Genomic DNA, 27,256 nt, shown 5'->3' on the forward strand with positions numbered 1-27,256 from the left:
TGCGGAACAACAAACCAGCTCGGCGAGCCAACCAACCTCAACACCTACAACCAGAGCTACAGATCTACTCCAAAACCTTAAATATCTACTGAGTTTTCCTTCCTCTTAACTTCCTTCATAGTCCTCAATGTAGTTAAACCCTCCTGCATAAATATTAACCTGCTGTTTCCTTTCCTATTTACCATTACACTTCCTGTTGTTTTCTCCTACCTTTCCCATTTCACTAGTTTAAAGTCCTAGTGACCACCTATTTATCCTTTTTGCTAGAAACCTGGTTCCAGATCGGTTCAGGTGGATCATAGCTGATATGTGCTCTAATACCTATCTGCCGTTGGCCCATATCCCTTAATACCTTTGCTTAACAAAATTCATCTGTCTCCGATTTCAAATTAATAACTGATCCAGTATCCACTGCCATTAGTGGATGAGAGTGCTAAACACCTACCACCTTTTATGTGTAGAAATGCTTCCAAACATCTCTCCTGAACGGCTTGACTGTAATTCTCAGACTGTACCCCTATTTCTAGAATGCCTAACTAGTGGAATAGTTTCTCTTTACCTGCCCTGTCTTGTCCTGTTAATATCTTGAAGAGTTTGACCACATCACCCCTTAACCTTGTAAATTCTAGAGAAAACAGACCTAATCTGTATAAAGGGTAGACAATGGCCTAGTGCTATGACTTGGAAATACATCGTTGTTCCTTCACTGTCGCTGGGGTCGAAATCCTGGAATTCCCTCCCTAATGGCATTGTGGGTCAACCCACAGCAGGAGGACTGCAGCGGTTCAAGAAGGCAGCTTGCCACCACCTTCTCAAGGGCAACTAGGGATGGACAATAAATGCTGGCCAGCCAGTGATGCCCATGTCCCACAAATGAATAAAACAAAATGCCCCTCATAACACCTGAAGTCCAGATTTCATTCTTATTAACAGGCATTGTATTCCCTCCAAGGTCAATATTATCCTTCCGAAGGTTAATGGGTATATGTGCTCAGGTCACAGATCCACCTTGATTGAATTGAATGGGGGAAACAAGGTTCGACAGGCTGAGTGGCCTCCTCCTGAATCAGTTGTTGTGTCACATGATTGAAAACACACATGTCTGCATATATGTTTGTGCACATGAATTACGTATGTGCATGTGCCAGTGTGTGGGTGGGTGTTTGTCTAGGTATTTGTTGGGAACAACGGTAGCCTGTACTGGCATGCTTCCATGGTTATGAAGCAATTCGTGAACTGCATGTATAGCAAGATGCTACCTTCTTGGGCCATCTAAGTACCTGTCTTGTGTCACAAAATCTATTTCCCTGTCCCCAAAATTGTGATGAGTAAAAGATGATGCGAATACAGGAAATGGCTCATTCAAACTGACTGGAAATTATTGACTCAATTTTTGTTGATTTATGTTTAGAAACTGGATACAAGCAAGACATCGCATCCAGCAAGTGTTTGATGGGGCAGTGTACACACAGCTCCACTCTGTGTCTAAGCCCTTGCTGTACCTGTCCTGGGAATATTTGATGTGGACAGTGTAGAGGCTGCTTTACTCTGTATTGAACTCCATGCTGTACTTGTCCTTGGAGTGTTTGCTGATAATTGTGTAGAGGTAGCTTTGCTTTCAGTTTAAAAGAATGGGGGGATTTCTGTATCTAACTCCGGTCTCAGTCAGGTACCATGCTTAGTCTCAAAGTACTGAGGAAGAGGGGATATGACGTGAGCCATGTCCAGCTCTGATGTTCTTCATAGAAATCTTTACTGTTGACTGATTTCCTTGTGGTCGAGTCAATTTTTATGACACAGAGTTTTCCTGTCAGGACCTGTTGGAGAATAAGGTTACACTTGAGCACAAAATAATCTAAATGAGACGGCATTCGTGAGCAACTGGTCATCCTCAAGCAGAGATGAAATCAAACAATATGAACTGGACATTCCCAGCTGAGCTGGTACTTCCCCACCTTTGGTTTTTTGTGAATTTAGGAGATATTTCTAAGAACAGGATTTGCTTCTGTTTTCTTTAATGGGATATGTGTGTCGCTGGTCAGGCCAGCATTTTTTGCATGTAAGTGCAGTGGCTTGTGAAGCCAATTCAGGGACAGTTAAGAATCAATTGCATTGCTGTGGGTCTGGAGTCACATGTAGGCGGATTGACAGGTTTCCTTCCTTTAAGGACATGAGTGAACCAGATGGATTATTACAATGATCAGTAAAGTCGTCATACTTACTTTTATATGTTCAGCACTCCCTTCATTTTTTTTGTTTATGAATGGGATGTGGGTGTTGTTGATTGGGCCCACATTTATTGTCCATCCTTAAGTTGCCTTTGAGGTGAGCTTCCTTCTTGAAACAGCTGCAGTCCATATGCTGTACGTAAACCCAGAATGCTGTTATGTAGGGAATTCCAAGATTTTGACTCAGTGACACTGAAGAAACAGAAGTATACTTCCCATCAGGATGGTGAGTGGCTTGAAGGGGAACTTGCATGTGGTGATGTTTCCTTGTCCTTCTAGAAAGAAGTGATCATGGGTTCAAAAGACTCTGTCTAAGGAGTCTTGGTGCGTTTGGCAATGCATCTTGTAGATGGTACATACTGCGTCTGCTGAGAGTCATGGTGGAGGGAGCGAATGTTTGTGGAAGTGGTGGCAGTCAAGCAACTGCTTTGTCTTGAATGGTGTCAAACTTCTTGAGTGTTTTGGAGCTGCACCAATCCTGGCAAGTGGGGAATATTCCATCATATTCCTGACTTGTGAGTTGGAGATAGTGGGCAGACTTTGGGAAGTGAGTAATCTATTGCGGGATTCCAATTAACTGACCTTCTGTTAGAAACACAAAAGCATAGAAAATAGAAGCAAGAGTAGGCCATTTGGCCATTTTAGCCTGCTCTACCATTCAATATGATCATAGCCGATCATCCAACTCAGTCCCCTGTTCCACTTTCTCCCTGTACACTTTGATCCCTTTAGCCCTAAGAACGATGTCTCAGTCCTTCTTGAAAGCGTTCAATTTTTGCCCTCAACCACCTTTTGTGAGAGTGAGTGAAGAAATTTCTTCTTGTCTCAGTTGTAAATAGCTTACCTCGTATCCCTGGACTGTGACCCCTGGCTCTAGCCTCCCTGGTTATCAAGAGCATCTTGCTGCATTTACCCTGTCTGGCCGTTGTAGAATTTTATATATTTCTATGAGATTCTCCCTCATTCTTCCAAACTCCAGTGAATATGGTCCCAGCTGATCCAGTCTCTCTTCGTACATCAGTCCTGCCATCCCAGGATTTAGTCTGGTGAAGCCTTTGTTGCACTCCCTCTATAGCTAGAACATCCTTCATCAGATAAGGAGACTAAAACTGTACACAATAGACCAAAATGGCACACAGCAGTTGTACCATATTGATTAAATGGTGAGTCCAAATCAGCCTCTGGTCAATGGCAACCTGTCAGGATGTTGATAGAGGGGGATTCAGTGATGGTGATGCCAGTGAATGTCACATGATGGTGGCTCAATTGTTTCTTGCTGGCAATGGTCATTGGCTGGCATCTGTGTGGCACAAATGTTACTTAGCACTTATCAGCCTAAGCCTGGATATTGTCCAGGTCTTGCTGTATTGGGACACAGACTGATACAGTATCTGAGGAGTGGCGAATACTTCTGAAAATTTTGCAATCATCAGCGATCATCCACGCTTCTGACTTTATAATAGAGGGATCATAAGACAATAAGGTATAGGAATAGAATTAGGCCATTTGGCCCAGGCAAGTTTGCTCTGCCATTTGATAATGGTTGATATGTTTCTCAACCCTATTTTCCTGCCTTCTCCCTGTAGCACTTGGTCTTCATAATAATCAAGGACCTATCTATCTCTGTCTTAAATATATTTAACGACTTGGCCTCCACAGTTCTCTGCGGCAATGAGTTCCACATATTTACCACCCTCTGACTGTAGAAATTCCTCCTCATTTCAATTCTAAAAATTGTCCATTCACTCTGAGGCTGTGCCCTTGGGTCCTAGTCTCTCCTACTCGTGGAAACATTTTCTTCATGTCCACTTATCCAAGCCTCTCAGTATTCAGTATTTAAATCAGATCGCCTCCTGTCCTTCAAAACTTCAACTTCAAAATGTGTGCAAGATACTGGTGGATTGACTAGCTCTCTCCCTTCCTTGAAGCTGGGGCGCGTCCTTCAGAAACACAGGTTTGACTTCCTGCTATAATGATAGCTTGTGATCTGCATCATTGCACACATACACTGATTTCAAAATATCTGAAATGAGTAATGTTGTGTCCTATTCAAAGTAGTTGGAGGGTGAAATCATTACTCAATACTCAGTGGTAAAAGGTACCTTTGTGGAAAGGAACGTATATTTATCTATATAGCATCTTCCACAACTTCAGTACTTCATGAGTTATCAGCCAAGTTCTTCCTGAAGTGCACTAACTGTTGCAATGTAGGAAACACAGCAGAAACTTTCCTCTATCTGCTCTCTCATGTGGTTGAATGATCTCAGGGCACTGAGGGCAGATATACTCTTCCTGTTATTGACAACAACTTATTCACGAAACACCTTTAGCAGAGTGAAACGCCCCAAGGCGCTTCACAGGGGCATTATAAAACAAAGTACGACAATGAGACACATAATGTTCCAAAGAAGCACAATACAAGCTCAAAGAACAGCACCCCATTCTCTCCTTTAGACACTTTTCAGTCTTGTGGTCTCAAATACTGAATTTCACATCTTTAGAAACTGATCATGTTATTTCTGAAGAAGGGTCTAGGCCCGAAATGTCAGCCTTCCTGCTCCTCTGATGCTGCTTGGCCTGCTGTGTTCATCCAGCTCTACACCTTGTTATGTTATATCAGTTATCCAGGTTTCTTATATTCCCTTCCCCCCTCATTGTCTTGTTTCTGTCTTGTTTACTTTGCTCTTAGTAGAGAGGACCTGTCCTCTTCCTTTCACACGTTAATTTACACTCATTTTACATCTCTTTTCAATTTCTCCAACGTTAATGTTCCCTTTGACTTTTTGCATTGGGCCTCTACACACCTGCCCTCTTGCTCCTGCTTTGCCTCTGTTGAAAGTATGAAAAATAATATTTCCAACACATTTCAGTTCTGAAGATGAGTGATCCTGGAATGAATGAAGGAGTGATTTTATTGTCATATGTATTTGGGAAGATACAGTCAAAAGTGGTTTGTTGCCATGATCTGGCACCATTTTGGATTACAAAATGAATAAAAAAAAGTTAACTTAAATAAAGCTTCATCTTCTGTTCTATTGACAGAAAAATGTAAAGCCAGAAAAATAAGAAATAATGTTCAATTTTACAATCCTTGTGAAGCACAACTCCGGATTTTCTTAAGGTCTTTGGGGTTTCTGTAAGGTGTTCTGATTCTGGGCCACAATGAGTCCTTGTTCCGAGTTCAGCTGATGCCCCAGGAGACCCTTGCTCCACTGCTGCTGTCTCACCAACATCGCTACGAGTCCTGATCGGGGCCTACCACACAGCCAAATTGCAGCTGCTGCTTCACTGACATGGCTAGGAGACCCAATCCGGGCCTACCACATGGCTAAAGCTGCAGCCCTGCCTCACTGATACTGCCACCAAGAAGAAGATGAAGTTAAAGAAAAGCAAAGAAGACGAAAACGAAAGAGAAAGAAGGATGTGGCTGACCTGGAGCAGATGGGCTCAGGAGCCGAGACTTTGCCAGCGCCGCCATCTAGGAATCACTTGAAATGTTAACTGCTTCTCTCTTCGCAAATGCTGTCAGACTTGCTGAGTTTCTCCAGTCAATTTCTGTTTCTGTTTGTTTCACATAAGGAGATATATTGGGTCGGATGTCAATATTATACAACCATAAGAAACAGGAACAGGTATAGGCCTTTTTGTTGCTCTGCCATTCAGTAGGATCAGGGCTGAACACACACTCCTTATGTTCACTTTCTTGCATTTTTCCCATTACTCTTGAATCTATCTTGGTCATAACCTAGGTCAAAGAGCTAAATTTTAAGGAGTGCCATTTGGGGGGAGGCAATGTCCTAGTGGTATTATCGCTGGACTGTTAATCCAGAGACCTGGACAATGTTGTGGGGATCCCGGGTTCAAATCCCACTACAGCAGATGGTGGAATTTGAATTCAATAAATATCTGGAATTAAGAATCTAATGATGACCATGAATCCATTGTCAATTGTCAGAAAAACCAACCTGGTTCACTAATGTCCTTTGGGGAAGGAAACTGCCAACCTTACCTGGTCTGGCCTACATGTGACTCCAGACCCACAGCAATGTGGTTGATTCTTAACTGCCCTCTGGGCAATTAGGGATGGGCAATAAATGCTGCCAGGCCAGCGATGCCCTCATCCCATGAATGAATAAAGAAAAAAAAATCATCAACAGGCTCCTCTTAGAATCATAGAATCCCTACAGTGTCTTTGATCACCCATTTGCTTTCTTAAGATGCCCTTGCACTTTCTATGCTCCACTAGCGCTTCCATTGATTTGCATTCTTTGTACCTTTTTAAAACCTGCAGTTGAGTTCTGAATATTTCTCAACAGTCAGGGTTCTACGGGCTTGTTGCTCCTACATTTCACCCTCACGTTTGTTGCACTCACCCTACAGCCAGAACACCCTTCCTCAGGTTCTGGATTCCTCTGTACGGAGGAAGTCTCCTTCCTTCATGTCTTGTCTTCAAGAGACCCATCAAGTCACTTTCCAATAGGATCAGGCCTGATCTGTTTGTGTTTCGAATTCCACATTCCAATCTACTCCCCCAATAACTTTCCATTCCCCTGCCTAACAAGGATCCATCTACCTCCACTGTAAAAATATTTAAGGACCCTGCCACCACTGCCTACTGAGGCAGAGAATTGAAAAGTAATAGGGCAGAATCATACAGGGGCCTCAGCCATTGATGGGATTTGTGTAAGAATCAGGCGAGGCTGAGTGAGATCTCTTTGATGGCTCACGCATCTTGCTGCATCTTTTATGCATTTGTTGAGCCATGCAGCTAGTTGCTAATTAAGGGGGTTTGTTGTTTGTTAAACGAAACTCTGCTCACTAATATTCAGCCTCCCATTTTACCAAACTCGACAACTGGGGAAGGCGTGTATTATTGCTGGACTGTTAATCCGGAGAGCCAGGTAATGTTTTGGAGATCCAGGTTTGACTCTCGTCATGGCAGATGGTGGAATTTGAATTCAACAAAAATCTGGAATTAAATCTGGAACTAATGATGACCATGAAACAATTGTTAATTGTTGGGAAAACCCATCTGGTTCACTAATGACCTTTTGTGAAGGAAACTGCCATTCTTACCTGATCTGGCCTATATGTGACTCCAGAACTACAGCAATATGGTTGATTCTTAACTGCCCTCTGGACAATTAGGGATGAGCAATAAATGCTGGCACAGCCAGCGACACCTTCATCACATGAATGAATAAATAAAAATATAATAAGCTGGGCATTGAGAATTCTTGACATAGCAGAAGAACCGACGACTTCAGCACACCGCTAGCTTTGTGGAACCTCTGTTGCTCAGCGCCAAACACCATCTCAGTCTGGCTGGTGCACATCTTGCTATACTGCAGCTTGTCTCCTTAATCTTGCATCCACTCCAGGACAAGCACACTGCATGTGCAGCAAGCAAGCAGTCCTGTCTCAAAGTGTCAGGGGAGCGGACCCCACTGAAGTCCATGGAGGCACTGTCAGTCTGGGGGTCACGGCACAGTCAGTCAAGGGCAGCCTCCCAAAACCAGACCAGGCAATTGACCATAGTCGGGTGTCCAGTTGGGGTAACATCAGTCAGGGGAAAATGCCGCTGCAGTCCAGGGGAGTGGGTCACTATCTGTCCTACGGCTCTGAGGCAGGAGTTTTTGGGCCAATGAGGTCGGGGAGATCCACAAGCATCATTCGGGTCTGGGCACTTTCTGGGCTTTGAAGGCAATGGGTCATGCTCAATCTGTCAAACGGTCCACAGAAACAAAGGCAAAAGGTGGGCAGTGGGTCGAGGGGGACTGCTGTCATGGAAGGAAGACTCGGGAGCCTATCGGAAACTGCAGGCTTTGGGGAAGATGGATGACAACTGTAAAGGACGCAACAGTTTGTAAGGGGGTGTGGAATACAGTAAAGCATGGATGGGAACAGGGTAATGCAGATGTGGGAAGGGTTTGCCCATAGTCAGGAGCACCCTGGCTTCAAAGGGGGGATAGTGTACGCCAGGGTCTGGGGGAGGGCCAGGTCAGCAATTGCAGGCTTATGTAGATGAGTTGGGCGAGGGATGTGGCAAACAGGGCTCACACGGTGAGCTTTCAGGGAGGGGACATGGATGTTTGGGGTCTCACCAATATATTCAGGCATAGGTTGGAAGCCACTGGTTGAGGAGCATCCACTGTCACTTTCCATTGTGCTGGAAATCGACAGCAGGCAATGGGGAAGAAAATGGCTGCAATCATACTCAGAGTGGACAGGGTAAGTGAGGGAGGAGCTTCAGAATCCACCAATGTTAGGCCCTTGAGAGGGAAACATTACTCATTGATCCAGGCATTGTATAGGACACAGACCTGCAGGGTCCTAATCCCCGGCCATCTTAGAGCATTAGTCCCCTGTTTGTTATGCAGCTCTGTGCCCCGCGCATCACTGAGCACCTCATTCACACCAACAATTTGTGACCCGGAGGTTACAGAAAGATTAGGGACGTTGCAGGACAAGGGGGAATGGTGCCAACAGAACCCGTTGCCCTTATGTGCCATGTTCCTGTATCATCCACTTGCCATGTTGGACTCGAAACATTAACTCTGATAGACGCTGCCAGACCTTCTGAGCTTTTCCAGCATGTTCTGGTTCCATTCTTTAATTGTCTGTACTATGCATTTAGAAACGCTGGGATCACAATAAATACTGCACAGACGTGAGTTATTTGGATTTGGAAGGGTTCAGTTGCACAGGTCTTCAAAATGAACAGGCACTGAAAATAATCAAGAAAGCTAATGGAATGCTGGCCTTTATATCTAGAGGACTGAAATATAAGGATGCAGAAGTTATGTGCACTTGTACAAAACCACGGTTACAGCTCACTTGAGACTACTGTGACCAGATATGGGCACCACACCTTAGGAAGGATATCTTGATCTTGGAGGGAATAACACCTGGACTTCCGGGATTAAGTTATGAGGAGAGATTATACAAATTAAGCCTATGTTCTCTAGAATTTAGAAGGTTAAGGGGTTGTCTGATCAAAATTTTCAAGATAGGGGCACCATTTTAAGATTGAGGTAAGGAGGAATTTATTCTGTCAGAAGGTAGTGAGTCTTTGAAACTCCTTGCCACAGAGAGCTGTGGGGGCAGAGTCCTTGTGTATATTTAACGCTGAGATAGATAAATTCTTGATCGGTAAGGGAATCAAGGGGTTACATGAAAAGTGAATGTGGGGAATGTCAGATAAGTCATGATCCTATTGAATGGTGGAGGCTCTAGGGGCTGAATGGCTTACTCCTGTTCCTATTTGTTATGGTCTTATACAAATAAGAGAGTACAGGGTAGTCCTGTATATCCACTGGTTGGGGATTTGAGAACTAGGGGGCATAGTTGATAAGTTAGGACCAATCTGTTCAGGAGAGATGTTAGGAAGCACTTCCATATACAAAGGGTGGTAGAGGTTTGTATCTCTTTTCCACAAATAGCAGTAGATGCTGTATCAGTGGTTAATTTTAAACTTGAGATAGATAAATTATATATGGAAGTATATAGAGTCAGGCAACAGATCAATTATGACCTCTGTGAATGATGGAATATGCTTGAGTGACTGAATGGCCTACTCCCGTTCCTATGGGAAAGTGCTAACTCCCCTATACTAATAAATTGTCAAGTGGGAAGCAAGATGAGGCAGTAAATTGCTCTCAAATATTAGCAGAACTGGTATGTTGTGAAATGTAAGCTGTTTTGATGCATGCACAGACAAGTTAGCACAGTGTTGGGCAAAAGGATTATTATCCCAGACTTGATGCATCATTGATTCATTGTTTTGAAATGGAATTTTCTTCCTCAGGATTTACTGAGTGAAAGGTGTTGCTCAAGGGGAGGGTCTTAATTTTTAAATAGCTGGGTGTCTTTTAGTTCAGCTCAAGTCTCTGTTGGATGCCATGACAGCAGGGAGTGCTCATAGCAATATTTTAAACTCATTTTTTTTCTTTTGCACTGTAAGGAGTCGGTTTTCGAAGAGTTTGGAGCAAGGCCATTTATTGATTCAGTTTTATGGTAAGTTACACAACTTGCTTTGTCAACAATGCTTCCCTTTACACAAGACAAGTTTGCTTATTGAAAGGAGCAGTTAGTAGTGGGGCTGAAACTCTTCAGCACACTTAACACCTGGATACGTTTGCTGTGAGATCTCAGTTTCCTCTAGCAATTTTTTTTCCCCAGTCTTGCATGTGTGCACTCTGCAAAATTCCCACTGGGATTAGATTGGTGACCAGGCAGAGGTCTACAAATATCAATGGAGTTCAGCGGAGGAAGTATTTCCACTTGTGAAGTCGAGTGTAAAACTAAGATACCATCAATTAAGGGCAGGCACGAATAAAGCTGACAGGGAATTGAGAAGAATCTTCTTTACCTAGAGTGTTATGACAGTGTGGAACTTGATCCCATAAGCGAATGGTTGAGTTTCACAGCACAGATGGGAAAACACAGGGGAAAACACATGACAGCTGAGGGGATAGATGAAGTAGATGGCAGACGGACTGCGTGGAGAGGACAGGTAAAGTAGACCAGTTGGCCTAAATGGTCTATTTCTATGTAAATTTGAAGCTATTGAAGACTCCCAATGTTTTGCACATTTTTGAGTACAGTCTGTAGCTCTCTATTTCTCTCTTAATATCTGTCCATCTAGCCCAGTCCGTAATTATCTTGCTGCCAGGAGACAAAGTTAGAAGCAACAAGAGATAACACTTCTTAACTTAAAATAAGAAATAATTGGCATAAGCTCCATATCAAGGAAAATAAATCATGATTTTAGGGAATAAAAACAGAAAATGCTGGAGAAACTCAGCAGGTCTGGTAGTATCTGTGGAGAGAGAAATAGAGTTAACATTTAGAGTCCAGTCCGACTCTTTTCAAAACTGAATAGGGTTGTAAAATGGTTGTTTTTATGCTTTTGACAGAGTGGGAAAGAAGATCGAGTGGGACAGATTGAGCATCCTCACAGAGCCAAAGACAAAGGGAGTGCTAGTGGTGGTAGAGTTAGAGATGTAAACTGGGTGTAAATAAAGATCTGGAAAGGAGAAAATGGGTCCCCTCTGTTGACAACAAAGCCAACAAGATACAAGACAGACACGGCTGGGGGATGTTAAGAAAAACAGTGTACAGAGTACAAAAACAGTGAAGTTGTAGAACTCAATGTTGTGTGCTAGAGGCTGTAAAGTGTCTAAGAGGAACATGAAACGTTGTTCCTCAAACTTGCATTAAGCTTCTTTGGAAAAGTGTAGCAAGTGCAGAACAGAAATGTATGAGAACAAGTGTTCTATTAGTCATGATCTTGGGATTATTTATAACACAATGAAGTGTCCTGATAGAGGAGTTAATGCAACATAAAGTTGGGCTTTGTGAAATCATACTCTTCCTTTCTCATTTTCTCATTCTGCTTTCTTTTCTCATTCCATCCTGCTGCTTTTTGAAGGCAAAGATTGTTGATCAAAGGACCATTATAATTATACCTTGTTATCTGCTTGCGGAGTAGAATGCTTGATATCAATGATTTAGATGAGGGAGCTAAATGTAATATCACCAAGTTTGCAGCCTACACAAAGCTGGAGTGGAAGGTGAGCTGTGAGGAGGATGCAAAGATGCTTCAGTGTGATTTGGGCTAGTTAATGGGCAAATGCATGGCAGTTGCTGTATAATGGGGATAAATAGGAGGTTATCCACTTTCAGAGCAAAAACAGGAAGGCAGATTATTATCTGATGGGTGATACTTTGGAAAGGGGGAGGTGCAATGAGTGGGGTGTACTTGTATACCAGTCACTAAAAGTAAACATGCTGGTACAGCAGGCAATGAAGGAGGCAAATTGTATGTTGGCCTTCATAGGGAGCATGGATATCTTTCTGTAATTGTACAGGGCCTTGGTGAAACAACACCTGGAGTACTGTGTGCAGTTTTGATCTCTGTATCTGATAAAGGATATTCTGGCTATAGAAGGGAGAACAAAGGTTTACCAGATTTATTTCTGGGGTAGTAGGACTGGTGTATGAACAGAGACTGATCAGTCAAGATTATATTCACTGGAGTTCAGAAGAATTAGGGGCAAGTCATAGAAACCTGCACAATTCTAACAGGACTATACAGGGTAAACACAGCAAGGATGTTCCCGATGAACAGGGAGTCCAGACCATGGGTCATAGTTTAAAGATATGGAGGCCATTTAGTATTGAGACGAGGAGAAATCTCTTCACTCAGAGATAGATGAGCCTGTGGAATTCTCTGTCATAGGAAGCGGTTGAGACCATAATATTGAATGTTTTCAAGGAGGAGTTAGAGCTGTTAGGGCTGAAAGGACCTAAGGATATGGGGAACAAGAGGCAATAGCAGACTGAGTTGGATGATCAGCCATAATCATCTTGGGGCGCAGAGTGGGCACGAAAGGCTGAATGGCTAACTCCTGCTCCTGTTTTTGATGTTCTGACGTAGGTTATTAAGCCTCAGGGTTTTAGGCAGCTCCTCTCCACCACTTCTAAACAAGATCCTGTCCAGCTTCTTGTCCAGACGTACTGTGTTGTAACTCTTAACAGATGTGCCCATTTGCCAGTTGCGTTCACCCTCCTGCCTTGGATACTTGCTGAAGTTGATCAAACATATTGAAAAATAAATCTCATCAAGGCTGTGACCTTGATTATAAATTATAGAGTCACAGAATTGTACAGTACGGAAACAGACCCTACGGTCCAACTTGTCCACGCCAAATAGGTATCCTAAATTGATCTAGTCCCACTTGCCAGCATTTGGCCCATATCCGTCTAAACCCTTCCTATTCATATACTCATCCAGATCCCTTTTAAAAATTAAGTTTGAAATATGTAAATTTCACGACCTCCCAACAAAAAAGTGTCTGAAATCTTGACTGAGGCCTGTTGATTCATAGAATCCCTACAATATGGAAGCAGGCCATTTGAGTTCACACCAATTCTGCAAAGAGCATCCTACCATATCCCTATAACCCTGCATTTCCTGTGACCAATCCACCTAGCCTACACATCCCTGTACTGTAATGGGCAATTTAGCATGTCCAATCCACCTAACCTGCATATCTTTGGGCTGTGAGATGAAATGAGAGCACCCAGAAGAAATCCATGTAGACATGGGGAGAATGTGCAAGCTCCATATAGACAGTCTCCCAAGGGTGGAACTGAACCGGGGTCCCCAGGCACTCTGCTAACCACTGACCCACCATGCCTCTCAAGGTATTTTTCAAATGTTGGCGTCAGAACAGTGGGGAGAATTCCACCTGCTCTTCTTCAAGATAGTGAGAATGAGATCCTTCACATCCCAAGGAGGCAGTCTGGGATCTTAGTTTAGTATCCCATCTGAAAGCTTCCAACGGCACTGCATCTGCTACGTACTGCATTGTTGCTCCAATCTCTGGGTGTGATCCAAGGGCATTCTAAATTGGGATTCACTTGAAGATGTTGGCCCCCATGTGGAATGTATATTGCCTAATGAGGACAAGAGCACATTATAGTTGAATACCTTCCTGGCAAATGAAGAATAGCTGCTTGGGACTTACAAAGCTGCACAAATGGAAGACCCTTTGGGACATAAAGTGGAAATATTGACAGATAGGTTAACTAGTTAACCATTCTTCAGGGAAGGAAATCTTCTGACCTTACCTGGTCTGGCCGACCTGAGACTAAAGACCCACAGCAACATAGTTAACTCTTAATGGCCTTCCAAAATGGCCCAAAGCAGCTCAGCTTTATCAGAGATTAAAAAAAACTGTAGATGCTGCAATCCAGGTAGACAAACAGGACACTGGAAGAACACAGCAAGCCAGGCAGCATGTGGAAGAAAGGAGCAGTCAACATTTTGGGTATTACCCTTCTTCAGGACAGCTTTATCAGAACCTGGTTTAACTGTGGGATCAGAGTCCTTGTGTATATTTAAGGCTGAGAGGGATAGACTCTTGGTCAGTCAGGGAATCAAGTGTTACAGGAAAGGGAAGAAAGAGCGGAGGTGTGGTTATATTGGATCAGCCATAAACATATTGAATGGAGGAGCAGCAATAAATGATGTTCCTTTTCAGACAGGCTTCCTGACAGTGCCCATGCGGAGGTATAGGGATTTGAACCCATGCGAGAGGCAGCAGTGAATATGTTTCAGAAATGTCCGAGTGGATGTGGAGGAGTTCAGAGGAGAATGTTACCTGATCATTTCTCATTTTGTTGCTGGACTCACTGCACAACCTGTCAGCTCATCACTGCACTGAACAATTCCCAGTATGTAACAACTCAAACCAACCACCTAATAAGCAGCAGGCTGGGCATACCTGTGGTTTTAGGTCTGGCCAACACGAGACAGGTTGAGAGATAGTAGGAACTGCAGATGCTGGAGAATCTGAGATAACAAGGTGTAGAGCTGGATGAACACAGCAGGCCAAGCAGCATCAGAGGAGCACGAAAGCTGACGTTTCTGAAGAAGGGTCTAGGCCCGAAATGTCAGCTTTCCTGCTCCTCTGATGCTGCTTGGCCTGCTGTGTTCATCCATCTCTACACCTTGTTATCTATGAGACAGGTTAATCTTGTTTATGTCCCTATTTCCTCTGAGTGATTCTGCATAGAGCATTTTGTCTGATTCTGGACACCACAGGTTTGGAAGGAGATGTGAAGAATTCAGAAAGGGAGCAACAAAGACGAGAGTGAGGGAATTGAGTTGGATGGATTTATTAGAGAAGCTGGGGCCATTCTGTTTACTGTAGAGGAGACTGAGGCAGGGGGGGACCATAATTGAGATGTATAAAATGAAGATGGGCATGGATAGGATAGATAGGAAGAACGTTTTCCCTTGGTAGATGGATCAATAACCAGGGGCCATAGATTTAAGGTAAGAGGCAGGTGGTTTAGACAAAATATGAGGAAAGATTTTTTACCCAGAGGGTGATGGGATTCTGGAACTCATTACTTAAGGGTGGTAGAGACAGAAATCCTCAACATTTAAGAAGTATTTAGGTGCATACTTGCAATGTCAAGGGATACAATGCTGGAAAATGGAATTAGAAGAGTTAGGTGGTTCATTTTGACTAGCACAGGCTCAGTGGACTGAAGGACCTTTTATGTGCTGTAGAACTCTATAAATCTATGAGTGTATGAGGTAATGGGGGATTTGCTAAGAGGCAAAGCAAAATTATGAATTGCTGAGGTAACCTAAAAAAGGAGAAAGGGTTTCCAATTGGCTGACAGGCTGATAAGTGGACAGCACAGGGTCAAGGTGGTTGCAAGAGAACCAGAATTAACATGAGGGGGAGGCTGGATAGGCTGGGATGTTTTTCACTGGAGCATTGCAGGTTGAGGTGTGTCCTTATAGGGGCTTTTAAAATCATGAGGGGTATAGATAAGGTGAATGGCAGGTGTCTTTTCCCTATCATGGGCGATTTCAAGACTACAGGACATATTTTTAGGTGAGAGGAGAAAGATTTAAAAAGGACATGAGGGAGAACTTTTTACACAGAGAGGGGTTCGTGTATGGAATGAAATTCCGGAGCAAGTGCTGGATCCGGGCACAGTTATAGCATTTAAAAAACATTTGGATAAGTACACAAATAAGAAAGGTTTGGAGGGATACAGGCCAAGTCCAGGCAAGTGGGACTAGTTTAATTTAATTTAATTTTAATTTGGGACTATGGTTAGCATGGACTGGTTGGACCAAAGGGTCTGTTACCATGCTGTATGCCTCTGTTGAGCGTTCAGGATTTGTGATAAACTGCCTGGTAGGATACAAGTTCAGAAGCAAGGTTCACAGGAAAGATAAATAAATCTTGATGAGAAAAGAAATTGCAGCGATATGGGGAAAAAGCAGGGGAATAGGACTAACCAGATTGCTTCCTGAAAGAATTAGTACAGAGGGCCTGAATGGCATCCTCCTATAATGCATGATTTGATAGTTCTAAGTATAATATATACTTCTGGCTATCAGTGATTAGTAAACAGGTCTTCTACACAGCGCTGAGGACCAGCTGGTGCATTAACGAAGGCCTGAGGTTTTCGGGGTCTATAGTACTTCAGACAGGGTTGCTGTGCACTGGGTGGGGGAGCAGTGTTGCTGAACACAGCTTGGGGACAATGTTGCTGTACACTGGTTGTGGGGGGCATGAGGACTGCTGTGCACTGGCTGTGGGGGCAGTGCTGCTGTTCACTGGCTGAGGGAGCAGTGCTGCTGCTCTAAGGAAATCAATCCCAGCCTATCTAGTCTCTCTTCATAGCCGAATCGCTCCAGCCAAGGCAACATCCAGTAATCTTTCTAGAGATCACATGTTTCCTATATGGCAATAATATCTTTCCTGAGACCACAACTGCACACAGTACTCCAAGTGTGGTCTATACGCAAATCTTCTTGCGATGAAGGCTAACATTCCACAAGCCCACCTAATAGAGAACTGCACCTGCATGTTAGCCTTGAGTGACTTAAAGGGTCGTTATAACGATCAGGGATAGCTTCACAGTCATCAATACAGTGTATTATGTCGTTTCAATTTCAGATTTTTTTAATGATTAGAGTTTTAGTTCCATCAGTGGCCATGGTGGGTTTTGAAACCATGTCCTAACAGGATTGGTTGGGGTTGCTACTGCTCTAATTAAGTTAGCACTCAGCATTATCTCCCACTGCAGTGATTTCTTTGTTTAGCTGTGACTCCTGGTTTCGGGTATAACTGAGATTATGAATTTGACCATCTGTGATAAGCTTGACCCTGTGTTGTCGTCTTCCAATTTGTTGTGGTATTTTTTGTGTTGCTAAAGCAGGTGTTGTTCCTTTCGAGTGCAAGTCTGGGGAAATGATCATGGATTAGAAAGAAATGGCAGAAGTGTTGAACAGACTTTTTGCATCTGTCTTCACTGTGGATGCTTTTAAAAAAATTCTCATAGGTACTTGAAAAGAAGTGAAGGAAAGGAGGAATTTAAAACATTTACCAGCATTAAAGAAAAAGGAAAAATATTACTCCTCGAAAGGTCCCCAGGATCAAATGGACTGTGTCTAGAATCTTAAAGAAGTAGTTGCAGGGAGCATATAGGCATTGGTTATAGTCTTCCAAAATTTCTTAGATTCTGGAAACAAATTGGAAAATTATAAACATAATATCATTATTCAAGAAAGGAGGAAGACTGAAAAGTGGAAATGCCTGTTAACACTGGTATCTGTCATGAGCAATTTGCCAGAATCCATTACAGAGGGTTATAGAAGGATACTTAGAAAATGGATCAGGCAGAGTTGAACTAACTCTGGAATGGAAGTAGAAATTGCGTTTGACTGATTTCTTGGAACTTTTTGAGGAAATAACAAGGAAGGTGGGTAAACCAGAACCTGTTGATATGGTGTACTTGAATTTCCAGAAGATATTTGACAAAGTACCACATCAAAGGTTGCTCTGTAAAATAAAAGCACATGGTGTAGGGATAGCATATTAGTATGGGTAGAAGATTGGTAGCAAACAGAAAGCCGAGAATAGGCACAAATGGATCTTTCTCAGATTGGCAAGGTCTAACAAGTGGAGTGCCACAGGGATCAATGCTGGGGTCTCAACTATTCCTAATCTATAGTGATGACTTTGAAAAGGCCAAACGTAAAATGGCTGAACTTGCCAATGTCACCTATGATATCATTGTGGGGTAGACTTAAACAGTGCAACACCTGAAACTCATCACCAAATTAAAACTGGTTTATTTTGATTGTTAAACAATGTCCACAAGGAGGTGGTATTACACTACTCATTCAAGAAACACCTCAACGAATAAGGGAATAGAGGGATACAGATCCTGTCAGTGAAGACAGTTTTAGCATGGAAAGGAAAAATGTGTTGGCATAGGCTTGGAGAGCCAAAGGGCCTGTTCCTGTGCAGTATTGTTCTTTGTACTCTTTGTTCTCTTCCCTAATTTGCCAATGACAACAAGATGGTTGAGAAAGTGAGTTTTTGAGAGTCTGAACGATACAGACAGGAGTGGCCAAAATTTGGCAGATGAAGGGCAGTGCGGGTAAATGTGAACTTTTCCACTTGGGCAGGTCAAATTGAAATGCAGCTTTATTGTAGAACTGAGTGGTACAGAGGACTCTGGATGTCCAGGGACATGAATTCACAAAAGAATAGCAGCATATATTCAAGAAGAACATAGATGTGGTTCTTCAGGGCAAAGGGAATAAAGGATATGGGGAGAAAACAGGAACAGGAGACTGAGTTGGGTGATCAGCCATGATCATATTGAATTGTGGAGCAGGCTTGAAGGGCCAAATGGCCTATTCCTGCTCCTTTTTCTATCTTTAGGAAGGTAAATGGAAACATTTATTACTATCACTAGACTATTATTCCAGAGCCCCTGGTAATGTTCTGGGGACCCGGGTACAAATCCTGCCATAGCTGATGGCAGATTTTGAATTCAGTAAGACAAAATCTAGAATCAAGAATATAATAATGACTATTGTCAATTGTTGGAAAAAACCACCTGGTTCACTAATGCCCTTTAGGGAAGGAAATTTCCGTCCTTACCTGATCTGGTCTACATGTGACTCTAGACCCACAGCAATGTCGTTGACTCTTAACTGCCCTCTGGGTAATTAGGGATGGGCAATAAATGTGGCCCAGCCAGTAACATCCAAAGTCTGTAAATGAATGAAAAACAAAATTGATCCTGAGCGAAACAAAACAATGAACTGCAGAAGCTGGAAATCACAAACAAAAACAGGAATTGCTGGAAAAACACAGCAGATCTGACAACATCTGTGGCGATAAAGCAGAGTTAACGTTTTGGGTCCAGTGACCCTTCTTCAGAACAGCAGGGTTGACACTGGGAGGACATTTCTTCTTGTGGGGAGTCTGGAACTATGGTACATAGTTTAAGAAGAAGGGGTTTCCCTCTTTAAGACAAGGATAATTTTGTTCTCTCTTGAAGGCCATTAATATGTGGAATTTTCAAGCCATACAGCATTGGGCACTAAGTCATTGTAAGTATTCAAGTTTAAATTGGATGCATTTTTGGTCCTCATGCTTACTGGGGTCAGATAAAAAGGTGGAGCTATGACCATAGTCAGATCAGACAGGATCTTAGTTTTAAGGGGCTGACTGGTGTACACCCATACCATGCATGCTGTTTCTGTGTTCTGAAGTTAATTTCAGGAGGCTTGATGGTTGTTTTCTCTTCGTTTCTTCCAGTGTTTTTGTGCTGAAGGTCTCACTCTTCCACAATGAGTTGGTCCTTCCTGACGAGACTCCTCGAGGAGATCCATAATCACTCCACGTTTGTTGGCAAGGTCTGGCTGACCGTCCTCATTGTCTTCCGCATTGTTTTGTTGGCAGTTGGTGGTGAGCCTATCTACCATGATGAACAAAGCAAGTTCACATGTAACACTCAGCAACCAGGTTGTGAGAATGTTTGCTACAATTCCTTTGCACCCCTGTCCCACGTCCGGTTCTGGGTCTTCCAGATCATCATGATCTCAGTGCCATCCGTCATGTACCTTGGCTATGCCATACACCGGATAGCCCGGATGGAGGGTGCCCAGCCAAAACCCAAGAGAAAAATACCCATTGTGCATCGGGGAGCTGCCCGGGATTATGAGGAGGCAGAGGGTGATGACGAGGAGGACCCCATGGTCTGCGAGGAGATTGAGCATGAACCCGAGACTGAGGCTGACAAGAAAACTCCTGAGAAGAAGCCACATGATGGCAGGAGGCGTATCAAGGAAGATGGACTTATGAAGATGTACGTCTTCCAGCTCCTGATGAGAACTTTGTTTGAAATGGGTTTCCTGGCTGGCCAATACTTTCTGTACGGGTTTGAGGTGCTTCCTGGCTTTGTGTGCAGTACGATTCCTTGTCCATACACCGTCGACTGTTTTGTGTCACGTCCCACAGAGAAAACCATCTTCCTGTTGATCATGTATGTGGTCAGTAGTCTCTGCTTATTGCTCAACTTTGCCGAGCTCTTCCACCTTGGCCTCGGTGGCATCAGGGATGGCTTGAGGGGCAGGCGGCAGGCCTCCCGTTCCCATCGCCCCTCCAAGAGTACCCCTTACGCCCCTCCGGGCTACCACTCTGTGCTTCGCAAGGACAAGACCAAGCTGGGCAATGGGAATGTGCCGTACCGGGACAACCTTGGTGGACTAGGGCCAGGTAACTTTGAGATGTCCGAGGCAGTTCACCGACACTTAAAGCTCGCACAGGAGCAGCTGAACATGGCGTATCGGGCATCAGGAGAGCTCCCTCACCAACCGAGGAGTGGCAGCCCTGAGTCAAATGGCACAGCTGTTGAGCAGAACCGACTGAACTTTGCTCAGGAGAGGGATGGTGCCTGTGCTGACAAAGCAGGTAAAATCATTGATCATTTATTGAGGTCAATCATGTTTAAATTGTGAGCCATGAAGCTTTGGGCTCAAATCCCATCAAAGTCTTTGGCACAAAATCTAGGCTGATACTCGATGTAGTAGTGGGGAGTGCTGCTGAAGGTGCTGTCTCTTGGGTGAGATGTTTAACTGAGGAGCTGTTAGTTCTCTGAGGCAGGTGTAAAAGATGGCACTATTTAAAGAAGAGATGGGGTGTTCCACAGTCTAGGGGTTGATATTCATTCCTCCAAACAGAATTGCTGGAAACCTATTACTTGGCAATATATTTGTTGCAAGCTCACGTGGTCTTACTGTATGCAAATTAGATTTCCTACATGAAAACAGTGACTATATTTTAAACGTGCATCATTGACTGTAAACGATTTTGGGGTGCCCTGTGTTTATGAGCCCTAGGAGTTGGAGGCATCTGTTGGCCACTTGGCCTTCAATACACTGCTCTGCCATTTGATATGGTCAAAGCTGATCTGATTGTGACGAGATCTCTACCTTTCAGCCAGTCCTCCACCCACGAACCCTTCACTTCCTCGTTAATCAGGAACCTTGAATGACCCTGCCTCCACCTGCTTTCTGAGGAAGAACATCCCAAATGAAGTCCTTTATTAAATGGAGATTGTTGGGTTGTTATTAGCTGAGGCTATGAAGGGTTGCACAGACACGGCAGGGAAATGGTGTTACAGACGACCCATGATCGATTTGAATGGTGTAAAAGGGGTTAAATGGCTTCTTCACGTTCCTGTGTCCTTACCTAGTTTGCAACTTCTTTCTGTTTCTGACGTCATCAATGAAGACTCCACTCATATCTCCTCATAAGACTCATCTCTGGAATTAATCTAATGATTCTTTTGTGAACTGCCTCTGACGTAATTTCAAAAATCCGAAAGAACTGTGGATGCTGGAAATCAGAAACAAAAACAGAAATTGCTAGAAAAACTCAACAGGCCTGGCAGCATCTGTGGAGTCAAAGCAGATTTAACGTTTCAGGTTCAATGATTAGCGACCTAAAATGTTAACCCTATTTTCTCTCCACAAATGCTGCCAGGCCTGCTGAGCTTTTCCCGCAATTTCTGTTTTTGTTTTCAATCTAATAATTTTTTTTCTAGAGCCATTGAAGTGCAGTGTGTTAGAAAGCAAACTTGTACAGATAACAATGAGACCATAGATGGTCACCACAGCACTATGTCAGTTTGGTCACTGCGAGTGACCATCCAGATTATAGGCTCAGGTTTTTGGAGTGGGAACTCAAACACACACTCAATCTTCTGACTCTGAAGTAAGAGAGCTGCCCCGTGAGAACCATGGCCAACATGAACATTGAAAATAGATTAAATAGTGCCTCCTGGCTTTTACTGAGTGTCAGTGCAGCCCTTTCACTTGTCAGACCTGGGTTTCAATTGAGTGTGGATTGTAGATGTTCTACTTTGATAACATCTACTTTAGATGTTTACTTCAATGAGTTGGTGGGCTTTTTCTATAATTACAGACTATGTATTTTGAGCAGGTTTCTATTGAAAAAGTAACAGACAACTGTAAAGCTCAGAAACAGGTCCTTCAGCCTAAAATGATGCCATTCTAAAGCTGTTCCCATCTGCCTGCACATGGTCCATATCCCTCTATTCCCTGCCTGTTCATATGTCTGTCTAATTGCCTCTTACACATTGCAGTAGTATCTGCATCTACCACCTCCCTGGCAGCGCATTCCAGACACTTACCATCCTTTGTATAAAAAAAACTTTCCTCGCATGTCTCCCATATACTTTCCCTCTTTCATCATAAGCCTATGCACCTTACTATTTGACATATTCACCCCAGGAAAAAGACTCCGACTATCCACCCTATCCATGTCTCTGATAATTTTATATACTTCTATCAGGACGCCCCTCAGCCTCTAGCGAAACAATACAAGTTTGTCCAACCTCTCCTTATAACTAGTACACTCCAAACCAGGCAACATCCTGGTAAACCTCTTCTGCACCCTCTCCAAAGCCTCTACACCCTTCCTATGGTGTGGCAACCAGAACTGCACACAATCGTCCAAATGTGGTCAAACTAAAATCTTATATAGCTGCAACATGACTTGCCAAGGGAAGGTTTGAGCGACAATCTGATGGCTGGATTTCAGAACCTAACAGGTATGGATCCTGCAGGACCAGGGATCTTTCACTTGGCCTAGAACAGTAAAGATAAAATCACCATAGCTCTATCAAAACATAGGGCTGCATTCTTATTAGGGAGAGACAACTGGTAATAGTTTAACCTGAGGGTCACTGTGCCTCAGGCATGGGGGAAAGGTCTTCATGGTAACGTCAGCCAGTGCAAGCATCTCTCACTAGCTGTCTAGCCAACTGAGCTAACCAACCCTTTCCAGAATAGTAGAACCCCTGAAATAAAAGCACAATACTGCAGATGCTGGAATTCTGAAATAAAAACAGAAGAGTGGACCTGTTTTCCCCTTTCTCTTTTACATCTATTATACCTCAATCTCTCTCCTTTACCATCATTAACACTCACTTCGTCTTTTGCTCTGGGCAACCTCACTGTCTATTCCACTTGCTCCTTGTCCCCCACTGTTAACAGCATACAAAAAAAAGCACCATTTTACATCCCCTTTCAGTTCTGAACAAGAGTCATCCTGGCCCTGAAAAGTTAACTCTGTTTCTGTCTCCACAGATGCTGTCAGACCTGGTGAGTTTCTCTTGCACTTTCTGTTTTTATTTCAGATTTCCAGCATTTTATTTTGAGTTTGTTCAGCACTTTCTGTTTTTATTTCAGATTTCCAGCATTTTATTTTGAGTTTGTTGAGCACTTTCTGTTTTTATTATTTGAAGCTGACATTATGTTAATATTAGGTAGGTGCTGAGGCTGTGTGTAAGGTGCTTTCTCCCAGACACCATGTGACACAGAGGGAGGCCATTCAGCCCATTGCATGGCTCTCTGTGTAGCACTCTCCAGCCCAGACCATTCCCAGACTGGATTCCTGCAGTAAATGTGATCTTATTGGGAAAGGTACAGGTAGATTTTCTATCCGCTTGCTCCTGATTTTCCTTACTTGAAGAATCTCTGTGCCACAGTGGGAAACTGTTCCCATCCCCAGAACTAACTTGTTTAGCTGCTGGAGTGTGAATGGTCACAAGGAACCATCTCAGTACAAAGAACAAAGAACACCCTTCCTATTTCTGAGCTCTGCCCATATTGCCTCACTGCTCGAGTCCTCCATAGTGCCGTCCCTCAGCACAGCTGTGATATCCTCTTTGACCAGTAATGCAACTCCTCCACCCCTTTTACCTCCCTCTCTATCCACCTGAAGCATCTATATCCTGGGATATTTAGTTGCCAATCTTGCTCTTCTCTCAACCAAGTCTCAGTAATAGCAATAACATCATACTCCCAGGTACTAATCCAAGCCCTAAGTTCATCTGCCTTACCTACTACACTTCTTGCATTAAAACAAATGCATCTCAGACCACCTGTCCCTTTGCGTTCATCATCTGCTCTCTGCCTACTCTTCCCCTTAGTCACACTGACTTCATTATCTAGTTCCTTACAGGCTTTAGTTACTACCTCCTTACTGTCCACTAACCTCCTCATTTGGTTCCCAACCCCCTGCCACATTAGTTTAAACCCTCCCCAACAGCGTTAGCAAAAGCACCCCCTAGGACATTGGTTCCAGTCCTGCCCAGGTGTAGACCGTCTGATTTGTAATAGTCCCACCTCCCTCAGAACCGGTCCCAATGTCCCAAAAATCTGAACCCCTCCCTCCTGCACCATCTCTCAAGCCACTCATTTATCCTGCCTATTCTTTCATTTCTACTCTGACTAGAACGTGGCACTGGTAGCAATCCTGAGATCACTACCTCTGAGGTCCTACGTTTTAACTTGGCTCCTAACTCCCTAAGTTCTGCTTGTAGGACCTCATCCCGTTTTTTACCTATATCATTGGTGCCTATATGCACCACGACAGCTGGCTGTTCACCCTCCCCCTTCAGAATGTCCTGCAGTCGATCTGAGACATCCCTGTAAACATTGGAAACACAGAAAAGCCTTCTACCGGACAATGGTGATACATTACTGCCCCAAAATAACATTGAGAGCTGCTGCTATTTGTGGGAGAGCTGAAATGTTTGCAAGATGCACCAGAGGGAACCAGAGATGGGGGTATACTGGCCTGTGCTGACTGATCTACATTGACACTCCATCCAACAATGATTTTATTTAACATCTTTGTCCTTGTTTTCCCAATTCCCCTATGCCCTCACCACCTCTTTAACCTCATCCAGTCCTACAAACCTCCAGGATCTCTTCTCTCAATACATTCTGCCGTCAGTAATTTCTTTACTGGTTAAGTGTTATGTAATTGATCATGTAGATGGTATTGGATTATAGATCAACTAATTGATAGGTGTAACATGCTCAAGGGGCTCAATGGCTGCTTCCTGTTTATATGTAATAACTTGAAGGGCTGAATGGCCTCCTCCTATTCCTGTTACCACCTCAGGGGCTGAATGGCCTCCTGTCTTTGTGTAACAGGCTCAGGCATCTTAATGTACTCCCTTTGTTCTTACAACTCTTTCTGATCTAACTGATGAATTGGGTAATCCACTTGATCCCTCACCATCCTACTGGATAACTACATCTTCTGTTACTTTTCACAGGTCTGCGTGGGTGACGCGGATGGAACGGGCTCTTCAACCTTGAGATTTGGAGAGAGTCAACGCTTGAAGCAACTAAGGGACCTCGACTGGAAAGATTCACATTTCATTCTCACTCTTTCGGCTTTAACATCACCAACTTGTAAAACTACTGGAATGAGCCGGATTGGGAGGGGACACTGGATTTAGGGCTGGGTGGGAGGGCAGGGTGACAGGGATTAGGGTGAAGTTTAGACAAACTGGACAGGTGTTGAGAATTTTAAAACCAGCCAATTGGCTTATACAGCTTGGTGCTGTTTTGTTTGATATTCCAGAACATTCCGAATCAAGTCCAGTAATTGTTGGACCAACTGTAGGGTCTAAGACTTATCTTGTAGTGCTTGAGGCACTGAGAGCCAGGTTTCATAATTGAAAGGGAGACCCCTTGCTGGAGACTGGGGAAGGAGCTGAGGGGCTGACCCTCTCCTTAAGCAATACAATCAGGTACAATCCAACAGAACTGGCTTAGCCAGGTAGCATGTGTAGTTTTTTTATTTTCATTATTGAATTCATCATTCATTCTGTTTCTCTGGTCTTGGGTTAGTTTAATTCTTCATGAAATCTTTACTTTTTTTGTTGTTGGGTTTAGGCAATTTTTAAAAAAATAATCTGTAGTGATAGGACAATTAATGACAAATTGTTTTGTTTACAATCTTAGAACATTCCAGAACATTGAGCGAGAGCAACAATGAACACAGTTACTTTTGTTGATGATTTTATTTCTTCCTTTTGGTACTTTTGATAAAATGTTTTGCTTCATTTGTGACTATTTCACTAGTTTAGGCCAATTGGGCCTTCCTCAGCCTTGAATTATCTCCAGCTTACCAAGTGGTTCCACTAATTTTTTGGGGAGTATGTGTGTGAGTTTTTCCCTTTTCATCTCACAACTTAATTCTTGTTGAAGCTAATATTCTTCCTTGTTTTCTAAACACAAATCTTCAGCTGCTCAGTGGCTCTGAAATTATAGGAGACCATTCAGTCATACAAGCCCATTCTACCATTTATCTAGAGGGTTGTATCTTAAAGATACTTTGGTTCCCTTTCACAGCTGAAATCAAACAATTTTCCAATTGAAGCATTGAAATTGGAGCAAGTGGAGGCCATTTGACCTTTTGAGCCTGTTTTTCTTATTCATTGGATGTGGATTTTTCTGGTTAGGCCAGCATTTATTATCCCAGAGAGCAGTTAAGAGTCAACCACATTGCTGTAGGTCTGGTGTCACACGTAGGCCAGACCAGGTAAGGCTCTTTTCTTCCGTAAAGGGCATTAGTGAACCAGATAGGCTTTTCCTGACAATTGACAACAGTTTCACAGTCAGCATTAGACTCTTTATCCCAGAATTTTATTGAATTCAAATTCCACCATCCACCATGGCAAGCCTGAACCCAGTCTCCATAACATTACCTGAGCTTCTGGATGAATAATCTAGTGAAAGTACCACTAGACCATCACCTCACTGGTCATGCCATTCAATTTGATTATTGCTGAACTGATTTTTGGCCCTAATTCCACATTCCCACCGAACCCCAATAACATTTGGCTTCCTTCATACTCGGGAATCTTCTATCTCAGCCTTAAAAATGTTAAGTAATCTCGTCAACCCAAAATTTCAAGAAGAGAGTTCCACAGACTCAGGACTCTCTGGGAGAAAAAAGTTGTTGTAATTTTTGTCTTAAGTTGGAAATCCCTTATTCTTAAACTGTTCATTAGTTCTCTCCTGTATCTCATTGGAAGGAAAAGACCCCTCAGAAAGTTTTATGTCTCAATAAGACCAAACTCTCATTCTTCTAAACTCTAATGGATAAAGGCTCAATGTGTCCAACCTTTCCTCATAAGACAAGCCTCTCATCCCAGAAATGAATCAACCAAACCTTTTAGGAATGTTCATAATGCATTTTCTAAATAAGGACACCTATTATACAATACTCAAATATTCTATATGTGGCCTCACCAAGGCCCTGTACAGTTGTACTAAAACTTCCTACATTTTCTGT

General features: G+C 43.2%; 1 protein-coding gene across 3 annotated transcripts in view; it reads left to right on the plus strand.

Moving 5' to 3' along the window:
- The window catches only part of LOC109920110 (gap junction gamma-1 protein-like), a 47,058-nt gene extending 20,605 nt beyond the window's left edge, over positions 1–26,453 (plus strand). The window contains exons 2-4 of one of the 3 annotated variants that reach the window (XM_048599533.1): positions 10,192–10,244; positions 19,388–20,542; positions 25,227–26,453. In XM_048599533.1, coding sequence (XP_048455490.1) covers positions 19,420–20,542; positions 25,227–25,240 — 1,137 coding nt within the window. In that variant the 5' untranslated portion in view covers positions 10,192–10,244; positions 19,388–19,419 and the 3' untranslated portion in view covers positions 25,241–26,453. Of the gene's footprint in view, positions 1–10,109; positions 10,245–19,387; positions 20,543–25,226 lie in introns of those variants that run through there. The other 2 variants (XM_020520138.2, XM_048599534.1) reach the window with 2 other exon arrangements.
- Positions 26,454–27,256: the final 803 nt, after the last annotated feature.

The sequence above is a fragment of the Rhincodon typus genome, chromosome 7 (genome assembly GCF_021869965.1).
Source record: "Rhincodon typus isolate 14 chromosome 7, sRhiTyp1.1, whole genome shotgun sequence".
Taxonomy (NCBI): domain Eukaryota; kingdom Metazoa; phylum Chordata; class Chondrichthyes; order Orectolobiformes; family Rhincodontidae; genus Rhincodon; species Rhincodon typus.